The 23,825-nt window shown below is 36.8% G+C and overlaps 1 protein-coding gene across 6 annotated transcripts in view; it reads right to left on the reverse strand.

Moving 5' to 3' along the window:
* CDKL5 (cyclin dependent kinase like 5) overlaps window positions 1-23,825 on the reverse strand; it is a 199,815-nt gene that overhangs the window by 28,989 nt on the left and 147,001 nt on the right. For all 6 annotated transcript variants that reach the window (XM_027607968.1, XM_027607972.1, XM_027607971.1 and 3 more), the window contains 6 exons: window positions 19,793-19,913; window positions 17,583-17,642; window positions 14,419-14,509; window positions 10,156-10,345; window positions 4,558-4,638; window positions 97-248 (listed from right to left, as the gene is read on the reverse strand). In XM_027607968.1, coding sequence (XP_027463769.1) covers window positions 97-248; window positions 4,558-4,638; window positions 10,156-10,345; window positions 14,419-14,509; window positions 17,583-17,642; window positions 19,793-19,913 — 695 coding nt within the window. The remainder of the gene's footprint in view (window positions 1-96; window positions 249-4,557; window positions 4,639-10,155; window positions 10,346-14,418; window positions 14,510-17,582; window positions 17,643-19,792; window positions 19,914-23,825) is intronic.

Below are 23,825 nucleotides of genomic sequence, written 5' to 3' on the forward strand. Positions count from 1 at the left end.
CTTCTTTTCTCTAATTGCATCATTTAAGCAGCCACCTCCTCCACCTACTTGTAAGACCAACATTGCATCTGTATTTCCTTAAAAGGGAATATTTACCTATTAGACAAAGTGCTGCTTTCCACGTGGTAAGGTTTTCTTTTTGCTGACCTTGAAGGGGAGCGATCCAAAAGTCTCTGGGTTTGAAATGTAGGGTGATTCAAACACTGTTCTGTCAAGTATCTGTCAGCTGGGTCCAACTTCAGTAAATTCTTAGGAAACAAAGTTAGGATTGGAAAGAACATTACAAAGTCAAATTTAAATTGTAATAAAAACCTTATTTCTTTTCCTTATAAATGAAATGCATGGTCATTGCAAAATATCTAGCAAACACAGTTTAGTAAAAAAAATTTTTTTTAATACTATTTAAATTACCATATTGTCAGGATGCCTGGGTGACTCAGTTGGTTAAGTGTCTGAATTCAGCTCAGGTCTTGGGGTCCTGGGATCAAGCCCTGTGTCAGGTTCCATGCTCAGCGGGGGTATGCTTCTCCTTCTCCCTCTGCCCCTCCCCTGCTCATGCTCGCTCTCTCTCTCTCTCAAATAGATAAAATCTTTTTAAAAATTTTTTTAAAAATTAAAAAAATAAATTACCACATTATCTTACTACTGTTGTCCTCTGGGAATAAACCCTCCCAGCCCTTTTCTGAATATCGTATATGCATATTTTCTTTTATAAAATCTGGCTTATATTATACATATAAGTTGTGGATCCTGCATTTTTCACATACTAATCAAAAACATTTTTTATAACATAACTTAAACATTTGAAATATATTTTGGAAGAAGTATATATTCACATGAAAGAATATACACTCATCTTTCTCCTGTCCCCTTCTCGGGAGGCAGCCCATGTTATCAGTTTCTTGTGCATCCTTCCATAGATACTCTGTACCTAGTACCTATCTCTGTCTGTTCCTTTTATTTTACCCATACAGTAGCAGACACACAACGGTCTGCACTTAGCTTTCTTTCCAATGGACATTAGATCTTAAGAGATCATTGCATATCGGTGAAAAGCTTTTACTCTATGGATATGCCTTAGGTTGTTTTCAGCAATTCCCTAATGATAAACATTTTGGTTGTTTCTTTTATGAAAAACGCTGCAACAAAGAACTTTACAACATGTTTTTAAATGACTAAAGAAGTGTGTGGTATAGATATACCATAATTTAGTCAACTGGTCTTTACTGTTGGACATTTAGATGGCTGCTGCTTTGCACTATTATAATTAATGCTATGATAAACACCTGAAATCCTTGCACACATACATGATCCCTTTCACAGGATAAACTCCCAGAAATAGATTGTTAGCTACGCAAACTTTTGAGGATTATTTTCCATGTGTTGAAAAATTATCCCCTGAGAAAGTTGTCTGAAATGATACTCCTCAGCAACTGAGAATCTACCAACTTCCTGGCACCTTCGTTTTTTTTTTTTTTACTACTTGTAAACTATAGACATTTAATAAATGGTCTCTCATAGCTGTTTTAATTCACATCTGTGATTACTAATAAGGTTGAGTATTTTTATGCTTATTGGTTACTTATATTCCTTATTTTTCTGTTTGTGCATCTGTCCTAATTTTTTTTTTTAAAGATTTACTTATTAAGGGGGGGGGGGCAGAGGGAGAGGGAGAGAGAAAATCCTCAAGCAGACTCCTCGCTGGGCGAGGAGCCAGACTGGTGCTGGATCCCAGAACCCTGAGATCATGCCCTGAGCCAAAATCAAGACTTGGACACCCAACCGACTGAGCCACCCAGGTGCCCCATCCTAATTTATTTTTAAGTGTTCTTTATATATTACAGTAACTAACCCTTTTATGTTGCACATAGGAGATGTTTTAACAACTAAAATGTTTTCTTCTAATACTATTTATCTTATTAGTAATTGGACAAGATTTTAAAAGGTGAATCATTATTAAAATAATTTTTATTGACAAATTAAGCAAATATATAAAACATAAACCTACATAACCTAACACAATTCAGTAGAGCACACTGGAATCTGCTATGATGATATTCTCACAGCAAAATTCACTGATAGAATTTTCTCTCAGAGAAAGGAAGAATGTTGAAATTCCAGCATTCCGAAATCCATCTCTAGGTCACTTTCATTGGTTTTACCCACAGTTAATCTCTTTGTGATCCACTTGAACAGTGAGAACAAACCTAGATTTGCTCCCAGTGAGCCAGAATTCAATTTCAGACAACCACCTTTAATAACCTAGCACCACAGAAAAATTTGAAGTCTGATCCCACCACACACTGAAACATTCATTTTGGGTCAAAAGATTCTGGTAACCCAAGCCACTGTTTACATGCAAGTGGATTTACATTCATGTTGACTCAGATACAATTCTAAACTTATCTCAGTTATTTTCTCCTCTTTAGAAAATGAAACTTAAAAATGTAAATAGAATAAAGAAGAACGAGGGCGCCTGGGTGGCTCAGTTGGTTAAGCGACTGCCTTCAGCTCAGGTCATGATCCTGGAGTCCCGGGATCGAGTCCCGCATCCCGCATCGGGCTCTCTGCTCAGCGGGGAGTCTGCTTCTCCCTCTGACCCTCTTCCCTCTCATGCTCTCTATCTCTCATTCTCTCCCTCTCAAATAAATAAATAAAATCTTAAAAAAAAATAAAAGAATAAAGAAGAACGAATTAAATACAATTTCATGTTTTTTTGCCTTTTGTCTTTTTAAAAAAATAACTGAACTTTTTTTTTGTTAAATCATTACCAAGTCTAATTACCAAGGGTCAGGGTGGTACCTGGTAAAATCTAGCACAGATGAAAGTACAAAGATAACCCGAATCTTTCTGTATTGATACCAATTTAGAAATTAAACTGTCTAGTTCCTATTTAGTATATTTAGCTTCAAATTTCTTTAACATTAAGTAAACATTTTTATTGAAATGTACATTCATAAGGTATGCAAATTATGTATACGTTTCAGTTAGTTTTTAGGAGGTAAACATCCCCATGTAACCACATCAGGACTGAGATAGAGAAAATTATTAACACCCCAGAAACCTCTTCAAGACCCCCATCCCTGGCTCTACACCCCTGTGCTTCCTCACTCCTGGAAACCACAATTCTAAGTTTTCTCACCAAAGATTAATATTGCCTTGTTATTGAATGTTATAGAAACAGAATTATTCCTTTGTCTTTTAGCTATTTTTAAAATGAATTTGAAAAGTAAATAACATTATTTATCTTTTCATGAAGAAATATATTCTCTATGCCATTCCCTAAAGATTTGTTAATTTTGTCCATATACAAGTACCTAAAATGGCCATCTCATCCTGCATCTGTTTATACATATTAGCCATTTTAGAGGGGATACAGGTTACCAGAATTAATCCAAACTACGGTAATTTATATGGACTCTATAAATAGTTTTAAAAAATTGTTTTTTTCCCCTAAATACGAATTTTGAAGCTATTTACTCGGTGAGTTTTATACTTTCCTCATAATGACCTCCTCCTTTTAAGTAATTTGAAAATAGTTCTTTGTCTGTATATGCAGTGATTTCTACAGTTGATAATCTTAAAATAGCACTTTGATGCTAGTAGATATTTGGCTTGTGAAAAGTCATATGTACTTCTAATTTAAAATAGTACTCAAGAGCCAACTTTTCTGTTTTTAACTAGTATCATACATGTGAAACCATTTTGATGTTAACTGTTTTAACTGCCAGTGAGACCAAAATCATTTTTATATAACTCCACTAACTGAAATGTATACATACTTTGCATACCTTATGAATATTTATGTATTTAATATATGTACTTAATTCAGTTCTTCTTCTTTATTCTATTTACATTTTTAAGTTACCAAATCATTAAGCCCTGATAAATACTGATTGTATGACAGAACATATTGACAAAATCCAACTGATTCAAGAGATAATTTATGCCTAATTAACATGAAAGACCCTTGAGGGCTATCTTTTTAATAGCTTCTCTCAATCTGTGTTCAGAGCACCAGCACTGTAGTTATTTTTTTAAAAAAGTATTCAGTATTTAATTAAATTTGGGAAATGCTGAGCAAGACATAAATGCTTCTTTACTATGGGATTTCTGAAAGCCTTCATAAATTAATGAATATTGTGATTCTCTACAAAAGGTTACGTGGTATGTGGCCTTTCTAAAAGCCATGCCCACTCCCTCACCATTGCCCCCACACCAATTTGCAGTGTTCCTCAGGACACAGAGGAACATAGTTTAAAGCACAACAAAGTTCTGAGAGTGCTCTCAGCAATTTCCAACTGTGTTAAGTATACCTTTAAAGACTCTGTGCATAATGTAACCTCCTCTCATTTTGAACAATAAACTAAATGGGCATAAAGTAAAACTGATCCATTAACAAGTGTTTTTTGAAGGTTTACTATCAAACAACCAGCATCAGCTTATGGACTGGCTGGTGCAATGAAAACTGGAGAAACAGGATTTTTTTGTGTTTACATGTGACCAGAGCCTACTTTTGTGAAATACATGTATACAGGCAACATCAACTTGTCCCACCTTCATTAAGTCAAGTAAGACGCTATTTAGAATTCCAAGGTATCTTCTCTCCAATGTCTGAGGATGGTTAACAGCTGGAAACTGTAAGAACAGGACAAGAGTGTTAGCATGTGGGGAAGGGGACACATGTGCATATGTGCTATGAGTGCTGGAAAAGGTAGCAAAGGAACAGAAGTTACTGCCCTAGTGCCAAAGTCAAATTCATTTCATATGTCTATTACTTTTATGTCTATGTATTTGAGGTACAGATTAACAGGACTGGGTGTTAAGTAACAGGAAAATCTACAGATGAAAGAGGATATTAAATCTAGTCAATGAAGCATGTAAAACAAACCTCACTGTAAAAATTTGAGTGTATACAGTTTACACAGTACTGTCTTGTTTATATAGACAGCTCAGTTATAATATAGTTTATACAGAATTTGTCTGCTTACATAGACAATTCTTAAGCCTTTTTCACAACATCATTTACTCCTGAAAATCAGAGAAGTGAAAAAGAAGAGAGAGAGAGAAGGGACAGCTGGGTGGCCCAGTCGGTTAAGCTCGGCTCAGGTCATGATCCCAGGGTCCTGGGATCGAGCTCCGTGTCGGGCTCCCTGCTCCGTGGAGAGCTTGCTTCTCCCTCTCCCTCTGCCCCCCCCCCCGTAAACCCCGCTCATGCTCTATCTCAAATAAATAAATAAAAATCTTAAAGAGAGAGAGAGAGAAGGCAGAGAGGTCAGCACTTGAAAGGCCACAGAAATAGCAATAGTGAATTCAGACACATGTTCTAACACTGCTTTTAAAATACTCTCTTAATGACCTATTTTCAATTCCTTCCTTTATGTAAGTTGGAACAGAAGGCAAACAGTCTCCTAAATTAATAAATGCCTTTCTCAATAAAATGAGAAGAGGTCAAATTTATTTAGGTGCTCTGTCCTCTCTGCCACCTCGCATTTTGCAACATCTAAGTGGATGAGAAAGTATTAGAGCCCAATGCCATGTACTCCATCCTAATGGGAAGGCTCCTTTGCTTTATTTCCTTTATACCAATATAAAAGCATGTCCGGGGCGCCTGGGTGGCTCAGTTGGTCTGCCTTCGGCTCAGGTCATGATCTCAGAGTCCTGGGTTTGAGTCCCACATCGGGCTCCCTGCTCCGCGGGAAGCCTGCTTCTCCCTCTCCCACTCCCCCTGCTTGTGTTCCTGCTCTCACTAACTCTCTCTCTGTCCAATAAATAAATAAAATCTTTAAAAAAAAAAGGCATTTCAAAGTACTAGAATCCTTAAACGTGTTCAATACATGCACGGGAGGACTAGTTATGGAGGAAAATTAAAACAAGGCACTTAAGTTGTGATTATGACATTATCTGCACACTGTGCTAGGGACGGCAGGAATTACAGCATATGGGTCAGATCTAAACCATGCACTTAAGCAACCTACACTCTGGCTGGGACAGCAATCAGCACTGAAATGTGCAGCCAAAAATTCTACTTGAAGCTCGGAGAAAGGAGAGAGCAAGGTGGTTTGCGGCTGGAGAAAAAAAGAATCCACAGATAGTGTTTGAACTAGGTTTTGAAAGATAAGAAAAATGTGAGGACAGAGAAAAGGAGGACAGCACCCCAGATAAAGGAAGTAGAAGAAATAACATGAACTTAACACAGACACACAGGCAATAATCTATAACTAATTACAGAGGGAAGCGATGCTATACAAGGCATTTTAGCAATTCTTCTTATTTTAGAGATGAAGAAGGTGACAATCAGAAAGTTCAAATAACTGATTCAAGGCAAGTTACATAATTAAAATGCAGAACTAATATTTGCACCCAGGTCTATAATCCAAACCCACACTGTTTCTGAACCTAGGCACCTCTCTCAACGGAAGTTCTTTTGGATGTTGTTGGGAGTATTAAATATCAGCCCAAAGAGAGACACCTGTCATGCTGTGATAAATAACTCTGTACTGCTACATTTTAATTAATATTTTGCGTATGAGGTCTATCTTATGCTACCAGATGTCCCTTTCTTTCTTCAGAAGTAACATTTCATTGATAAGAAAATTAATGCAGAGAGTGAAAAGGTATTAAAAGTATTATGATAAAAAAATGACCACAGTTAAAAAAAATTAATATATATGCTTTTGAATGAAATCTACCATTCTCATGTAGTAATTCAACAAATAACCAAAACTCAAGCATAGAAGTTTAAATTATATCCCAATGAGCAGCTTTTCTTTCTTAATCACTTGAACAATACGAGAGTACGTCTTTAGCGAGCACTTACTATGTGTCAGGCACTGGTCTGGGCATGTTACAGATAACATTTAACCTTCACAACAACCCTAAAGGGTAGTACTTCTGTTATCAGCATTTTCTACACAAAGAAACAGAAGCACAAGAAACTTGCCAAAGTCATTCATGTAGGAAATATGGAGCCAGGCTTTGAACCCCAGCAGTTTAAATCCAGAGTCTATGCCCTAGACTATGGGACATCAATTGTTACTTTTTCAAAATAAAGCATACCAATGGAGCAACATCTTTTTGACTTTCTAATCTCTACACAACTGTATCAAAACGCCAATAACACTAGACTGGTCACCGGTGAGTCTGTATCTCACGGAAGTTCCAGTTCCCACACTCTACATGCTTAGCTATCTTCCACAGATATTCTCCAACAAAATGATAAAGGAAGACATTTCCCTCAAATGACATTGCTAAACCTCCAAAAAGACTAATCTAATTTAGTTAAAATACCACAAACACATTCAGACTAAATTGTAAAATATTAAAGTTTATAAAAATCAAAGTGTCATGGAAGCAGCAATTTCTATGAAGGTTATTTATAAGCGGTACTGTCATGTGCTATCCAGCATTTTACAGATAATACTATTTAGTGAGGAGGCTGTGAACAAAACGGACCACACACAAATGAGGGAAAGAAATCCTTTGGCCTATCTAATCCAAATACTACTCATTCTTTATATCCATACAAATTTCAAATTTCTATAAATCTTTCTCTAGTGAATCCAGCCAACTATGATTTCTAACACTCCAGAATGTTTAGCACTCTCATGGTCTCAGCCATACTGAGAGATGTATTAGAAAACAGTGCAATGCAGTAAAGAATGAGGTGCTTTATTATAAGTTATATTGCTTTCCGATTATTTCATGCAAAAACGTCTCAATTCTTCAGCTAGTTTATAAGTTATTAAGGCCAGGTGCCATAACACATCTGTTTACACTCTCTTCAGGCAATCCAGCACGGAGTCTCTTTAACCAGGCAAAGAACAGACAGCCAGCAGGCCAAGCTTGATGTTCCAGAAGTTACCGTTAAAATCCTGAGGTCAAATATTCAATCATTCATTACTATTCAACCTTGTAGGCACTACTCTAGATGTGCTGTGAATATAATGGTGGACATGATAGTTCATTTCCTCAAGAAATTCATCAGTTCAGTGAGGATATGTATATTTTTTTTAAAACAGCTATTCAAAAGAGATGGCAATGAGAGCTACTGGAGCGCAGATGGGGGAATCACCCACTCCCTGGAGGAGTCTAGAAGGGCTTCCCGGAAGGAGAACACTTGACCTCAGTCTGGGGGAAGCAGGAGGAAGAGCTGTTCATGAAGTAGAGCAAGTACTAGGAGCATCATAGAAATGAAAATACAGCACTGTAGAAGCAACATGTCAAGGAAATGGTGAGAAGTTCAGTACGTTGACAAGTAGGGGGCAATGGTGGGAATGAGTGGCAGACAAGGCTGGAGGGCTAAGAGCAAGGGGTTCTTAATGCTACCCCATAAGGAGTTTAAATGTAAGCAATCCCATACAGGCTTTCAAACACAAAAGAGATACAACTGAATGTGCAATTTGAGGGAAGATTTTTCCAAAGGCAATGTGAAAACACTAAAGTGAAGACAGAAAGTTGAAGATATGCGTTTAGGAGTAATCGTCAATATTTCAGGTAAAGAGGTGCTAAGGGTGAAAGAAGCATTAGAGATGGAGAGAAGGGAGGTTCAGCTTAGCTTGAGTGCTGGTAACACAAACTGGCTCAATCCATCATTCAAGTATTCACTGTGTCCCTAACTAGATGTGCTGGGCTCTGCTATAGATGTTAGAAATATAGTGAAAAAACAGTTGATTTCTGCCATTGGGGAGTTTATACTCCGGTAGTTGAGAACTCAACAGTTAATAATTAACAAGTAAACAAATAACACAACTACATACCAGGGGAAGTGCTAGGATGGGGAAAAAAAGGGTGGTACTATGGGAGACACCAGGAAGAGGGTGGGGGCAGTATGTTGGTGTCATCAGAGAAGGGCACATTCTTTTTTTTTTTCTTTTTTTTTAACGATTTTATTTATTTATTTGACAGAGAGAGAAACAGCGAGATAGGGAACACAAGCAGGGGGAGTGGGAGAGGGAGAAGCAAGCTTCCCAAGGAGCAGGGAGCTCGATGGGAGGCTCGATCCCAGGACCCTGGGATCATGACCTGAGCTGAAGGCAGATGCTTAACGACTGAGCCACCCAGGCGCCCCAGAAGGGGACATTCTTGGAACTGAGATTTACAAAGTGAGAAGGGACCACACAACAGAAGCACCTTCCCGGGAGAAGGAGCCACAAATCCCAAATCCATGAAGCTGGAAAAACCGTAAAATGTTTATAGAAGGCAAAGAAAAGGAAAGAGAAGCTTGGTAAGAGTTTGGAGAGGAGCAGGCACTATGTTGGGTGCTCTCATGTATGAGGAGGGGATGCTCTTCAAAGTGGAATGAACGGAGGTCCAGAAAGTCAAAAGAGAAAATGAAGTGCTTTGCAAATGTCAAGAAAACATGGTTTGAGAATCATCATTTAAGAGAAAGAAAGGAAGTGGCAGTGAGCTTATTTTAGAGTTCTCACAATGGTCACCAATTGGCATGTTAGTCCAGAGTAGTTGAAAACTAAAAAAGTAGCTTTGGGGGTAGATGGAAGAGAGAAGCAGCCTATATCTGGCTACTCTAATAAGGTGCCTCTGCAAGTTGCTTGTCTCTCACCTGGGGAAAGTTTATACCTTAAGATCCTTTTTAAGCATATGCTCTGAAAACAAGTTTTGTACAAAGTTAGCAAGTCTAGAAAAGGCTGCCCAAGACAATATACTGGCTTGAAAAGAAGATCTGCTGTTTCACTGTCAAGAGACAAGAAATACATGCTAGAACACAACCTTTAAATCTATAGAATGCAAGTATTCATATTCTCCCTCAAATCATTACAAATATGTTTGTTCAAATAAGCAAGTCATTTATACATTTTTGTATCTTTTGGGGATGCTTAATATTTTAGACAAAGAAACATTCTGAGATAACCAAAGTGTAGAATAATGCATATGCTACAACAGGGTTTGAAAATTTGGAACTTATAAATTAGGAAAAACATTAGCAGCTCCCACTTTCAAATTCAGACTACTTCTTAAAATTCACAAATACTATATAAGATTCAAAGATAAAATATTATAATGAGGATTATAAACACTGTATTGGGAAAGGGAATAGTATTCAATGGACAGCTTAGCATTCCATTGTGCAATGAACAATGATTTAAATACTGCTGCTGTATTGATTCCATTTGGAGTTTTAGTAAAGCCTCTTACCCGGAGCCCATGGAATCGAGGATTACTGTAGAAGAGCTTCATCTGTTCAGATGGAAGTGGTCCTAGCACCTTCTGAATAGTAAAAAGTTGGTCAATTTCGCTTTCTCCAGGAAATAAAGGCTGTCCATCGCTAAGCTCCCCAAGAATACAGCCCACTGACCACATGTCGACGGACTTTCCATAAGGAGCTCTGAAAAGCAAAGGGAGAGATTATCTTGGCAAATGAATAAATACATTTTAATAATTTCCAAATTATTTTGAATAGATTCATGATTTAAAGCAATTGGTGTATTTAAGGAATTAAAAATGAGGCTAAAAAAAGGAATTACAGATATCCAAGTAAAAATTCAGAGCACAAGTAAATAAATCTATTCTAGTAAAACCGTCAGTTTAATAATAATTTAGTTGGTATATACTAAGTTGAAATCTATTCATATCTGGGCATATCTTGAACACGAATGGCTTAATAAACCCTAAAACAGTGCACATGTGATGAGTTAACACTTCACTTAGAAAATCAAATGCTCCCAAGAAATGCATTTTCTAGGTAATTATCCTTTAGCTCTTGAAATGTCAAAAAGTTATATACCTCATCCATTTTTTTTTTAAGATTTTATTTATTTATTTGACAGAGACAGAGACAGTGAGAGCAGGAACACAAGCAGGGGGAGTGGGAGAGGGAGAAGCAGGCTTCCCGCCAAGCAGGGAGCCCGATGTGGGACTCGATCCCAGGACCCTGAGATCATGACCTGAGCCGAAGGCAGCTGCTCAACGACTGAGCCACCCAGGCGCCCTACCTCATCCATTTTTTGAGATCAGTCTATTCAAATGTACTACCGACTCATGTGTCTTCTTAAACAATAAACACTGAGTACTATTTAACTTCTGATTGCATAGAATCACAATTTCTAATACCTAAGAGTGGGCTAAGCTCTACTGTATTATTTACCTAAAACTATTTGTACCCTGTGTATGTATATGGAGCTTTATGATAACCATTTGCCTCAAAGCATGCTTTTTCCATTTCCTTAGGGGTTTACAGTTCTCCTCTAGGATCTGAGTTTACCAGAGGACTTTAGGAGTGTTACTGTTATTAATAAATGGAGGCTATAAAACCTAAGTACTCCAAAAACAGCTTTATATGTATGCCCCAATATCTATAGTCTTAAATCAAATTGTATGTGGCAGATTAAGAAACCGTATTTTCTTTAGTTTCAAACACAAATAATCCAAGTTTTAACAAAGGAAAGCCAGGGGTGCCTGGGTGGCTCAGTCAGTTGGGTGTCTGACTCTTGGTTTTGGCTCAGGTCATAATCTCGATGTTGTGGTATCGAGCCCCACATCAGCCTCCATGCATGGAGCCTGCTTAAGATTCTCTCTCTCCCTCCCTGTACCCCTTCCCCTCTGCTCATACTTTCTTTCTCTAAAGAAATTAAAAAAAAGGTTAAAAGAAGGTAAGACAAAATAAAGTATCTGAAAAAAATACGGGATGAAATTCTAGAATGCCATAATGATACAGCAGGAATACAAAACTTTTAACAGACACTCTAAATTAAAGCACTGTTAACACTATACAGAATATGTTTCTAGGACAGTAAGTCATTACAACTGAAAGTCAGTATTTTCTTTATCTCATTTCCTTCCCACAAAAACTTAAGGGCCATATTAGGAAACTTCATGTAAATTTTTTTTTGGGTAGCTTGTTGGGGAGGGAAGGATACTGATCTTTCTTTAATATCTGTACAGAAGAAAAAACTTGTGCTAGATAGAGAAACTTACGGAAAATCTCTACATACCCAAATCGTGCTATTTTTCTTTTGTCAACGGATGTGAATAATTTATGCAGCTGGAATTATTTTGAATGTCAAGAACAAAGTCTTAAGAATGTACAAAAATGTAAATTCTTAAAATTAACCAACTATCAACTGATGTCAATGGGATTTTTACACGAATAATATGGTTCTTCAACTAGTACTTGACAATCGTTTAATTAGCAATATATAATTTGGCTCAAATTAATTGGAGTCCCCATCTACTTTTGGTAGCTCCCACACATCTCTAAACATAACTGCAGCTTCCTGACAGGTATTATTAGGCAGCAAATACTCTCTGAAGGTCTATAATAAGGGTGTCCTCAGAATGAACTCCTTGGGGCCATCATATAGACAAGACCATATCATAAAAAGTCCTCTACCATACTTGAATCCTCGGACGGTGTTCTAAGAATGACCTACTTCATACTCATTTCTTCTTTGGCAAATCTGTCCAGTAAACTCAAATTCCAATCCTTCCCAAAAGAAAATGGATTATGCATCCCATTAAGTCCAGACAGAGGTTCACAGAAAAAGAAACAAAGACAAACACAAAAGAAAATCGATCCTAAAACCAAGTTTAAAAATTAGCACAGAAATTCTAAAATCTATCCACACAAAGAGAAATAATAAAGTGACTAACCACCATTTGTTTCCCAAGATAAACCAAGCTTTTGATTTAAAAAAAAAAAAAAAAAGTAAAGCTTTCAATAACTGGTATCAATAATTCTTTTTTTTTAAAAGATTTTATTTATTTATTTGACAGAGACACAGAGAGAGAGGGAACACAAGCAGAGGGAGTGGGAGAGGGAGAAGCTGGCTTCCCGCTGAGCAGGGAGCCCGCTGAGGGGCTTGATCCCAAGACCCTGGGATCATGACCTGAGCTAAAGGCAGACACTTAACGACTGAGCCACCCAGGCGCCCCTGGTATCAATAATTCTTATATGCTCTATGTCAGCAATGAATCAAGAATTACAATCAGATAGTTGATAGACACTGGGAAATTGTCAATATCAAAATAAACCCTCAGTAACTTACACATAGTCATCATGATCGTCAACAAAAGAAACACAGAAATTTGTATTCCTACTATATAAAAAGTATCTTTTAAAAATTCAATTTCTCGGGGCACCTGGGTGGCTCAGTGGGTTGAGAGTCTGACTCCTGATTTCAGCTCAGGCCATGATCTCAGGGTTGTGGGATCAAGCCTCATGTGAGGCTCCACACTCAGCACAGAGTCTACTTGAGATTCTCTCTCTCCCTCTTCCTCTGCTCCTCCCCCCCACTCAAGTTCTCTTTCTAAAATGAACAAAATAAATAAAACATTTAAAAATTAAATTTCTCATGTCCCCCAGATATATATATGGCACACTAAAGAGATGAAACCTATAATTAGAGCACCAGTCATCATCACCACATCTCATTTTATTTGCAGAATGTGCCTTCTTTCTCCATTCTTGGGTGGTCCCCAAGAAGGAAATACAATGTAGGGAAAATAAGAAAATACTACAACTAAGGTAGGTAGAGGATTATTCATATAACTATGTGACTGAGTTCAGGAGGATAGGCTCCTTCTTAGGCTCTCAAGTTACTAAAAAGAAAAGAAGACTCTTATCAGAAAACCCTTTTCTGGGGTTAAAAGATGAATGAAAGAGCACTGAAAGTGGAAGGGTGGGCACAAAGTGGATGGAGATGATGTTGCTGAGAAAATCGTCAATGCAGTGTGTTTGAATAGCCATTTATCATCAAACAGGATTTCTCTATTCAGAAGAAAATTGGCAACTGCTTCAATATTTACATCACGTTTCTAGCAAAGTGGTTAGGTATAAAAGATACTTGATTACTGTTTGTTGAATGAATGAATGAATGAATGAATGAACGAACAAACCAACAAGTAGGCCAGTCCTCCCAACAAGAGGTCGAGTTTATTTCTTCATCCCTTGAATCAGGGCTTAGCCATGTAACAGGTTTCGGCCAATGAGGCAAAAGCCATGCAAACAGAGGCTTCAAAACCACCTTTGCTTTGAGGCTTGCCCTCTTCCTGCAGGGAATTTTTCGGTTATCACATGAAGCAACTTGGACTGGCCCACTGGAGGATGAGTCTCCATGGAACAGAGATGGTCTGTCCCAGCTGAGGCCTTGTAAACCAACCAGCCTCCAAATGATCTGCTGAGTGACTGTAGCTACCTGAGTGATTCCCATTGAGACTAGCAGAAGAACAATCCAGCTGAACTTCAATTACTGACTCCCCCAAATCACTGGTACCCAGAACTGTGAGCAAATAAAATGGTGTTTGTTTTATACCATTAAGTGTTTCAGTGGTTTGTTACACTGCAATAGGTAACTGGTATTTAATTAACTAAAGTTCTTACCTTCCATAGATGATCCCAAAGCTAATGATACACGATTAGCAGATATATAAAAGTCATTTTATCTGGGGAAGGTAACTTACCCAAGTAAGAGTTCTGGGGACCGATACCACCTGGTGGCCACATATTCTGTATAATTAGCATTATTGCCTTCTGACAGATTCCGAGCAAAACCTGAAAGACAGAAAAACCCAAAGGTATAACTTTGAAAAAGAAATAATAACTTCAGGTTGGCAAAGTATTTCAGTGCTAGTAATATTTTAAAGGAACATCAAAAGAACATAATAACTGGTACTGAATGGGCTGTTTATTAATGGTGCCTTCATTATTTTAAAACGTTAGTCCATTCATATGTCAATTAAAACATACAGTGTATTCACTAAAAAACCCAGTCTCCTCCTATACTAAAGAAATCCATATTTTTGAAGTTATCACATGCTTTTATAAGCATTCAGAGCATACTTTTAAGTCAGCTCTCTCAATAAATGCAAATCTTAGGACCAAAATGAAGTCCCTGCAAGAGCCCAAGTCAAAGCTAAAATACCCTGTCACAGATGGTCATTATATTCTTGCCCCCCCCGCCCCGCCAAAGATTTACTTGAGAGAGAGATCACAGAGGGAGAGGGAAAAGCAGACTCCCCACTGAGCAGGGAGCCCGACAGGGGACACGATCCCAGGACCGCGAGATCATGATCTGAGTGGAAGGCAGACACCCAACCAACTGAGCCAGTCATTATATTCTGATATGTGGGACTTAACATTACTATTTGTAGATCTACTGTTGCTGATCAGTTCTAGCCATTATATAGACAACTAATGGTTGGCAAAGATGGAAACTAAGCAGGCCAAAATTATTTTAATCTCCTAATGTGACTGAGAAGCATATTAGGGGAATCTTAATTACTTACAGACTCTATCAATAATTATTTTCCCTCCAAACCCTTTCAAAAGGTTTTGGGGCCAAAAAATAAGCCGCCTAACTCACCAAAAGCATTATGGATAGTCACAGAGAACCAGAACATTAAAATTAGGGGTAAAAATTAAAGTGTCATTTTGAAAAGTAGAAAACAGTGTAACAGCAAAAAATAAAAACAACCACAGCAAAAAACAAAGCCCTAACGTCAGTTAATCAATGCTTCTTCATAAGACATATTTGGAAGAAATATTCCTATTTTCAAATGGGATTCTCCAAGATAGACAAAGGAGCCCGGCGCTCTGGGAAGGAAAGGAGTTGAGAAGTGATCACTGGGGACATGTAGGACACAGAAAACCACATGCAGTGCAGCCATGTGAAATTTCCTTACCACTTCAAATTGTCTTTCCTTTAAGAAATGATGCCAGGGGGTGCTTGGGTGGCTCATTTGGTTAAGTGTCCGACTCTTGATTTCGGCTCAGGTCATGATCTCAGGGTCCTGGGATCAAGCCCTGAGTCTGGCTCCATGCTCAACGGGAAGTCGGCTTGAGAATTCTCTCTCCCTCTCCCTTTGCACCCCCCCCACACTCTCTCTCTCCCTCCCTCACTAAAATAAATAAACAAATCTTTAAAAAAGAAAAAGAAAAAAAGAAAAGAAATGATGCCAGACCAGGGATATTCTTTTCCTATTATTAACCATTCTATAGGCATCTCTTTTGTATTTATAACTTATTTACAAATTTCAGTAATTTGGGGGTTTAAGCAGATCACCAACCCATAGAATCATGGATGCATAGTAAAGGGCATATGAGGTGCATAAAATCTCAGTATTTGATGGTAGTCACAATTATGGATAGGAAGCAAGAAACAGAACCAGAAATATTCCTGAAAATCATAATACTAAAAAAATGCTAAAAATGTCAAGGTCAAAATCTTTTAAATAACTGTATTTTGGTATTTCTTTTTTATTCTTCTAAGCACTTCATAAGATGTTTAACATATAGCAGGACTCTTCTTTGCAATATTCTTTATAAAGTATGAAAAAATTTAAGTCCTTATTATAAAACATTTTTCCTCAGGCAAGCAGGTTCATAATATTCAAATTCTTTGCAAACACTGAGTGAAAACAGTTACACATGCTTCTAATAGCTACACTGGAGAAAACTGGTCATTCACACAGTGCATTCTTAGAATGCTTCCATTTTTCATTTGTTCAATCCACCTCCGAGGTACTAATCTAACTTATGCTTATGAAAGGAGACGAATTCTCACTTATATGTAGATGTTTACATTATATTTATGATTATACTTGAATATGTGAGAAAATAACATTAAAAAAGTCAAGTTGTTATTTTTCAGCATATGGATTAGACAAAAGATTTTTTTAAGGTGACCCAGAACTTAAACACCCTAATTTATAGTTTTAAAACATTTTGAATTATTTTAATGCAAATTTTTTTTAAATATATTTGGCTTTCCAGTTTGGTTTTTTTTAAGATTTTATTTATTTTTTGAGAGAGAGAGAATGAGAGATAGAGAGCACGAGAGGGAAGAGGGTCAGAGGGAGAAGCAGACTCCCCGCTGAGCAGGGAGCCCGATGCAGGACTCGATCCCGGGACTCCAGGATTATGACCTGAGCTGAAGGCAGTCGCTCAACCAACTGAGCCACCCAGGCACCCTAACTCAAATTTTTAATAGCACTTAATACAGTTTCATATATATGGAAAAGAATGTACAATTTTCTACTAGGAGAGAGTACAATTCAAAAGCTTCCTTATACACTCAACCAGGACCTAGAATATTACACATCAATTACTAATCTCATTCACTGAACATTTAAAGGGAATAAACGGAATTGTTCTAAAAATGTCTTTGACCTTTATAGATACGTAACTATTGCATATACATGATACATATGTATCTACCTATGCATATTGTTAGTGTTTATGATTATACCTAAAATAATTTCTACTTTAATACTTTAAAAATACTTCTTTTATCCTACCCAAAACAGAAGGCATAGTGGATTTCATAGAAAACTGGTTTTTTGGAATCATTAAGTACTGGGTTTATGAATATATGCACGTGCATCTATTCGCTTTGTGTTCTCATTAAACAAATACTGCATTATGAATTTTTAAAAAAGAATAGACAACACTATGCAAAGAGAGTATTTTCCCAGCAATCAATTTTTCAACATATGACCCAATAGAATATTCCTCTGCTAACTGAAGTCAAAACATAAAAAAATACTTTTAATAAGCCTTTAAAAGCTACCTATATGTTGTATTAAATTAATTCTACTTACAGGTCTCAATTTCTTTTTTAACTTACCAAAATCACACAGTTTCAAAACATCATTGTGGCTGATTAAGAGATTTTCTGGCTTTATATCTGAAGTATAAAGACAAAAAAACAATTATTAAAAAATGTTCCATGGACTGCTGATTGACACTATTGGATCACTATAACGGCACCTAATTAGAAATATCGACGGTAATGTGAATAGAAACTGTGGCAGTGAAAAGCAGGGTAACACCTTTTTTGCTGATACATAAAAGTTTCAACTAATTTCTTTTTGAGAAATATGAAAACCCACAATTTAAAAAATATTTTTCCCTTCAAATCTTAAAGGTATTAATGCGATCTCTGAAAGGAATTTAAGAATCACTGAATCTAGGCCACCACGTTTCAAGGACTATTCTACTTTATCAAGTAGTAAGAACATAAATTTTTGGAGATACAATATCAAAAGAAATGTTCACACCCACAAGATACTTTAAAAACACATATAAGTAGGGGCGCCTGGGTGGCTTAGTCATTTAGTGTCTGCCTTTCGGCTCAGGTCATGATCCCAGGGTCCTGGGATTAAGTCCTGCATCGGGCTCCCTGCTCCATGGAGAGTCTGCTTCTCCCTCTCCCACTCCCCCTGTTTGTGTTCCCTCTCTCGCTGTGTCTCTCTCTCTAAATCTTTAAAAAAATTTAAAAATAAATAAAATAAAAAAGATTGCCACCTTTAAAAAAAAACACATATAGGTACCTAGCATTATATTCACTAGAGGAAAAACTATATAAAAAGAATTTGTTGTGATTTTGTATATAATGTCTATATTTATATATCTCTTTAGCTTTTCTGTGTGGTTCACAATTATAAATGTCTAATGCTGAAGTTATACTGGATGAGTCAAGAAAACATTTCTCATTTTTTCCATGGATCTTCAGAAGATGAGGTGGGAGCTGAGTAGAAATATAGAGAAAATGCTATTTAATCCCTGCCTTGGGAGATCTCACAATTCTATTTTTAGAGTACCCATCATCTATATCAGATGGCAGAGGTGAAAATGGAAAAAGGGAAGCGACAGGAGCAAAATCTGTAGATTTCAGAATCACGGTTTCTACTGCTAATTCACAACCATTGATTTATTACTATATACTTAACCAAATCACAGCACCACTATAGAAATGAAGCTAAATCAGTTCTTTATTAATAGCCTCATATTGTAGTATAGACTGTTACTAAAATCATTACTCTAGACACTAGATATGCAGTTGACTTGGAGATCTATCTATACCACCAAAAACCTTGATAAGGTAACCAGTTTGAAAGTCAAATCCAAGAGAAATATAAAATGTCTTTTTCTAGATATAATAGGAGTTGGCATTCTTCACATGACCTTTAAAGCTATTCTTAAAGTGAGACTATTTTTAAAGTGATATGCTTGTGTATTTGTATAGGTAAATTAAAATGTAGTATTCATTTATCTGCTAATTCAGAGACAAGAAGTAGATATTGTAATACTTTCTGATAAACATCTTCTGGCTTCATTATTTTATCAGTATGTGTCCCATTACTGTAAAACTGGAATTCAAGAGAGATTTTCAGGAGAAGACAGTGTAGAGTTAAACACCGTGCTGAGAAAGTAATTTCCCTTTTATTATTATAAACCACCCACCTCACAGCAATAAAACACTTTATGGAAGCATACTCATTACTTTTATGCAAGGTTGATCATGCCTACAACTTGCAATGGGCACTTTTCACTAATGGGTAGGGAAATTCAGGAAGTGAAGGGTATATACCAGAGGTGGTTGGTCTAACAGGGAATGAGAGGTGACTGTCAATGGGGGTCAGTGACCACGTTTAAAGCCCTATTCTGGGTGGTTTCACATTTTCTGGTCTACCAGTAGGACCAAAAGGCAACAGAGAACATCCCTTTGCTCTTTTTGCCCAAAGTAAGCTTCAAAGTTCCTATTCGTTGAGTTCTTTATATCCCTAGGCATTTCTAAAGTTGAGAATAGATCTGGTTATACAAACAGATATCTCACCATAATATCCAAATAAATTTGCAGTACATCTTTTTGGTGATCCAAAAGGAGACTTGGAAGGTGAACAACAGCTCATACCCTGTACTTTCAAAATGTATTTAATTTAAATGGAATGTCAGTGCCCATGGAAGTACTCTTAAGACAGTAATATGTAAAATATTTCATTGCTAACTCTGATGTTTTCTTAATATTTTCCATTTCAAAAATTCCATACTTACCTCTATGGACAATATCATTCTTATGGCACCAGTGAATAGCTTTGATTAGCTGATAGATGTAACTTTTAACTTTTTCAGGTGGAACTCCATTTGGCATTTCTTCCAGCAATTCAAGCATATTCTAAAAATTAAATAGGGAGCCATTAATCTCCACAAATTAGGTAGACCCATAAATCATGCATTAACAACTTAAAAAAGCATCTTGGATGATAATTCACCCAATATACAGCATGCATTTTTAAAAACTGTTTTGTTTTCCAACTACTATCTTTTTCATGCAGAAGCAGGATACTGTATTAAATCAAAGTTCTCTTTTAAGGGAAATTCCATTTTTACTACTCCCCAGTGATGCCCCAAATAATAACCCTGGCACTTTCTACTCTCCCTAAAACCTTTCAGGCATCACTTTAGAATACTTTCAAGGGAAAAACAATACAAAGTAGAGACAAGATGCTGTAATGTATAAAGGAGGGGGGAAACAGTCATTTTAACACAGCCCGCTATACATGTTTAATAGAACCCTGCAATAAAATCAAGCCTTGAAAATATTTCTGGGAGACCTGGGAAATATTCTTAAAAGAAAATGATCCCTAAGATTAGAAGTGATCCATGCAATCAATACAAAAATTAAGACAGGCCAGAAAATGTTGGTAAAATAAACAATGACAGACTCCCAATAAATCAAGTTTTGAAACTCTTAGTCTGGAGTCAGAGACAATTCTAAAATTCATGTAAAATTTTTTATTAAGTAGAAACTCCACTTAACCAGTCTCCACTGAATTTCCAGATTAACCAAACATTTTCCATTCCCTCTGTAAAGTACAACACTAACGTCCACAGCATGATTAGAGTTAATTGTTTGTAGACGACCATCTAGGAAAGCAGGTCTCAAAGCATGATCTGTGGATCTCTTGGGGGTGGTTACCAGATCTTACAGAAGGCCCATAAAGTCAAAACTATATTCATAGCAACACTCAGCTCGTTGGCTCTTTCACTATGTTTGTATTTACACTGATGACTCAAAGCAAGGATGGGTGAACTGGTGGCACCTTAGCATAAATCAAGGCATTAGAGTCTTCAATGTTACACTCTCGCAGTTAAAAAAAAAAAAAAAAAAAAAAAAGACAAAAAGCTCGTTTTAGTTAAGGATGTCTTTCTTTGATGAAGCAGTAAAAATTATTACTTGTATTAAATTTCAACTTTCGAGTACATGTCTTTTTAGGAATCTATATGATAAAATGAAGAATACACATAAAGCACTTCTGTTACATAACAAAGCAAGATGGTTGTCTTGAAGAAAATCACTTAAGTGAGTTGCAAGCTGAACTACCTGCTTGTTTTTGGTAGAACACCATTTCTTACTTGAAAGAATGACCCACAACCATATTTATATTAGCATGTAATGGGATTATTATCATTATTCTTAAATGAATTAATAATTTATATTGCTCAGTTTTGACTCATAATATAGTATTAATAGATAAAACCCACATAAATAATAAGCTCTTAGGGTTTCCAGTTAAGAGTATAGGAGTCGTAAGACCAAAAAGTTAGAAAACCTGCTTGCTCTAATACAACCTCACAATTTTGTTCCCACCAGTTGAGCTGCATATATACAATCAGTTGTTTGTTTATAACATTCTCATACCTATTTATAACAGATGCACTTGTTATTTTGATACAATTAAATATCATATAAACCAATGAGATAATGTTTTAAATAAAGAGAGTTGCTGTTTATAAGAAAACAAAGTTTAATACTTTGGAAAGACTTAATAAAGGAAAGCCACTAAACATACTGCTGCCTAATCAAATGTGAGTGCAACAACTACAAAACGCTGCCAGGGGACAGGCTGTTGATGGTGATAAGGATTCTGCACTGAGACTGCTTTACTATGTTTTTAAGCTTTCGCTTCACTTTAAAGATGCTCTCACAGGCTATCATAGTTGATGCACTATGAATATGATGTATTTAAGAAAGACTCATCAGAACAATCAGAAGACAGATACTCAAAAGGCCTTGACCCTATCTCTAAAGAGCAGTAAATGAATATATAGTGATATATTTTAAGTTAAAATATTTGAACTATGTATGCATCATTTTTTAATGATTCTCCACTTAAATTGCCTTTTTCAATTAGCAAATGCATAGGAGGTCCCAAATGCACACGAGGAATAAGAAGATTTTGCAATATAGAAAATAAACTGTATGTCTCATTTCACATTACACTCTAAATTCATCAGTGACAGAGAAGAATGCCCCTCAATATCCATTCTTCCTTTAGCCCACAGTAATACAATTTGTAAGTGGATGCACAGGTGCTCAGAATGAAGAGTACGTTTCCCCTCTGCCTTGCAGCTAGGGTGGCCATGAAACTAAGTCCTGGCCAATGGGATGTGATAGCTGGAGCCTGATCTTGACCTTGAGAACAAGGGCCACATCTCAGGGGTGGGAGAGCAGAAAGGCAGAAGCAACCTAGGTTTCCTATGGCTATGGAGCAGAGTTACCATACCAGGTACTACCTACCTTTGTATTTGTATGTGAGGAAGAAGGAAATTTCTATTTTGCTTAAGCCACTGTAATCCTGTATCTCTGTAACAACCCTCTACCCTTTAAGAGCATCATTTTCCTGCCCTCTTGAGACTCTTTGTTCATCATTAGGCACTGCCACTGATGGGAGGTCACCTTCCACTGAAAAACCACAGGGTCAGGGCAAGAACCACAGGCCTGGCGGGACACGATATGGGAGCTCTGGTAGCAGCTCTGCCACTTATCAGCAGAGATATCTCAGACACGACAAACTGTCTGGTACACAGAGGTGATTTCCCATTTGTTCATATTAAATTGTTATTAATCGTGAACCAACACCATGAGCAGAACAGAAATAAAAAAGACAAACTGAAATAGATCGGTCAGAATTTCATTATTTGGCAGTGAAAACTGCAAACTGCATGATTATTCTTGACAACTAAAAAATAATATAAAGAGCTTCTGATTTTTACAGCAATCCTTTTTTGTAACTTTTTAGTAAGTATCAAATTTGAGTTTAATTTTGGTGGGTAAGTTCCCTTAGGAAAACACCTAAATTGATACAGGAAAAGAAACCTTAAGGGGCGCCTGGGTGGCTCAGTTGGTTAGGCGTCCAACTCTTGATTTCAGCTGTCATGGTCTCAGGGTTGTAGGATCGAGCCCCATGTCAGGCTCCATGCCCATGCTTGGGATTCTCTCTCTCCCTCTTCCCCTCCTCACCCCGTCAAAAAAATAAAGATCTGTCTTTGTTTAAAAAAGAGAAAGAAAGAAAGAGAAAAAGACAGAAAGAAAAAGAGAAAGAAGAGAAAAAGAAGATAGAAAGGAAAAGAAAAAGAAACCTTTAAGCAGATTTTGTAAAAGAAACATAAAACAGTGTTTGAAAATGACAAAGAAACTTATAATATGCTTCAAGATTTGATTGAAATGAAGTTACTATGTCTATTTATTTTCATTGGAAAAATAATTTGTGAAGGCTGAATTAAATCAAAAGCCACATCCCTGGTCCATCACCTTGGCAACACTGCCTTCTATTTTGTAATGATGATGGTGGTGGGACACTGTCATTTATGCAACAGAAAGCAGCTGGCAAACATAACCCTCCCCAGTCTTCACCTTCTTTAGAAAGCCTCATTTTATAATTTAGAAATTCCTCATTTTATCATGTAGATTCCTACAAAGACACGTATTCAAGAAGTGAAATTTACTAAAAGTAATCATTTTTACTGTTGTTTTGATAATAGGAAATCAGGAGCCACATATTTATTCATCAAGAAAACCGCTAAAAGGTCCATCTGGCTCCGGTTTATTCTACTCTTGTTAAGGTAATTATTTCAGTTTTGGGCAATAACCAAGCACTGTAGGGCAGCTGCCCTCAAAGAAATTCAAAGACACACATATTGATTACTGTAGCATAGACTTGCCCCTAGGCCACACAACATTAAAATTGTCACTAATAGTTACCAATTAAAAAAAAAAAAAAGCAAATATGCAGACAATCTGAAC

This window comes from Zalophus californianus, chromosome X (genome assembly GCF_009762305.2).
Source record: "Zalophus californianus isolate mZalCal1 chromosome X, mZalCal1.pri.v2, whole genome shotgun sequence".
NCBI lineage: Eukaryota > Metazoa > Chordata > Mammalia > Carnivora > Otariidae > Zalophus > Zalophus californianus.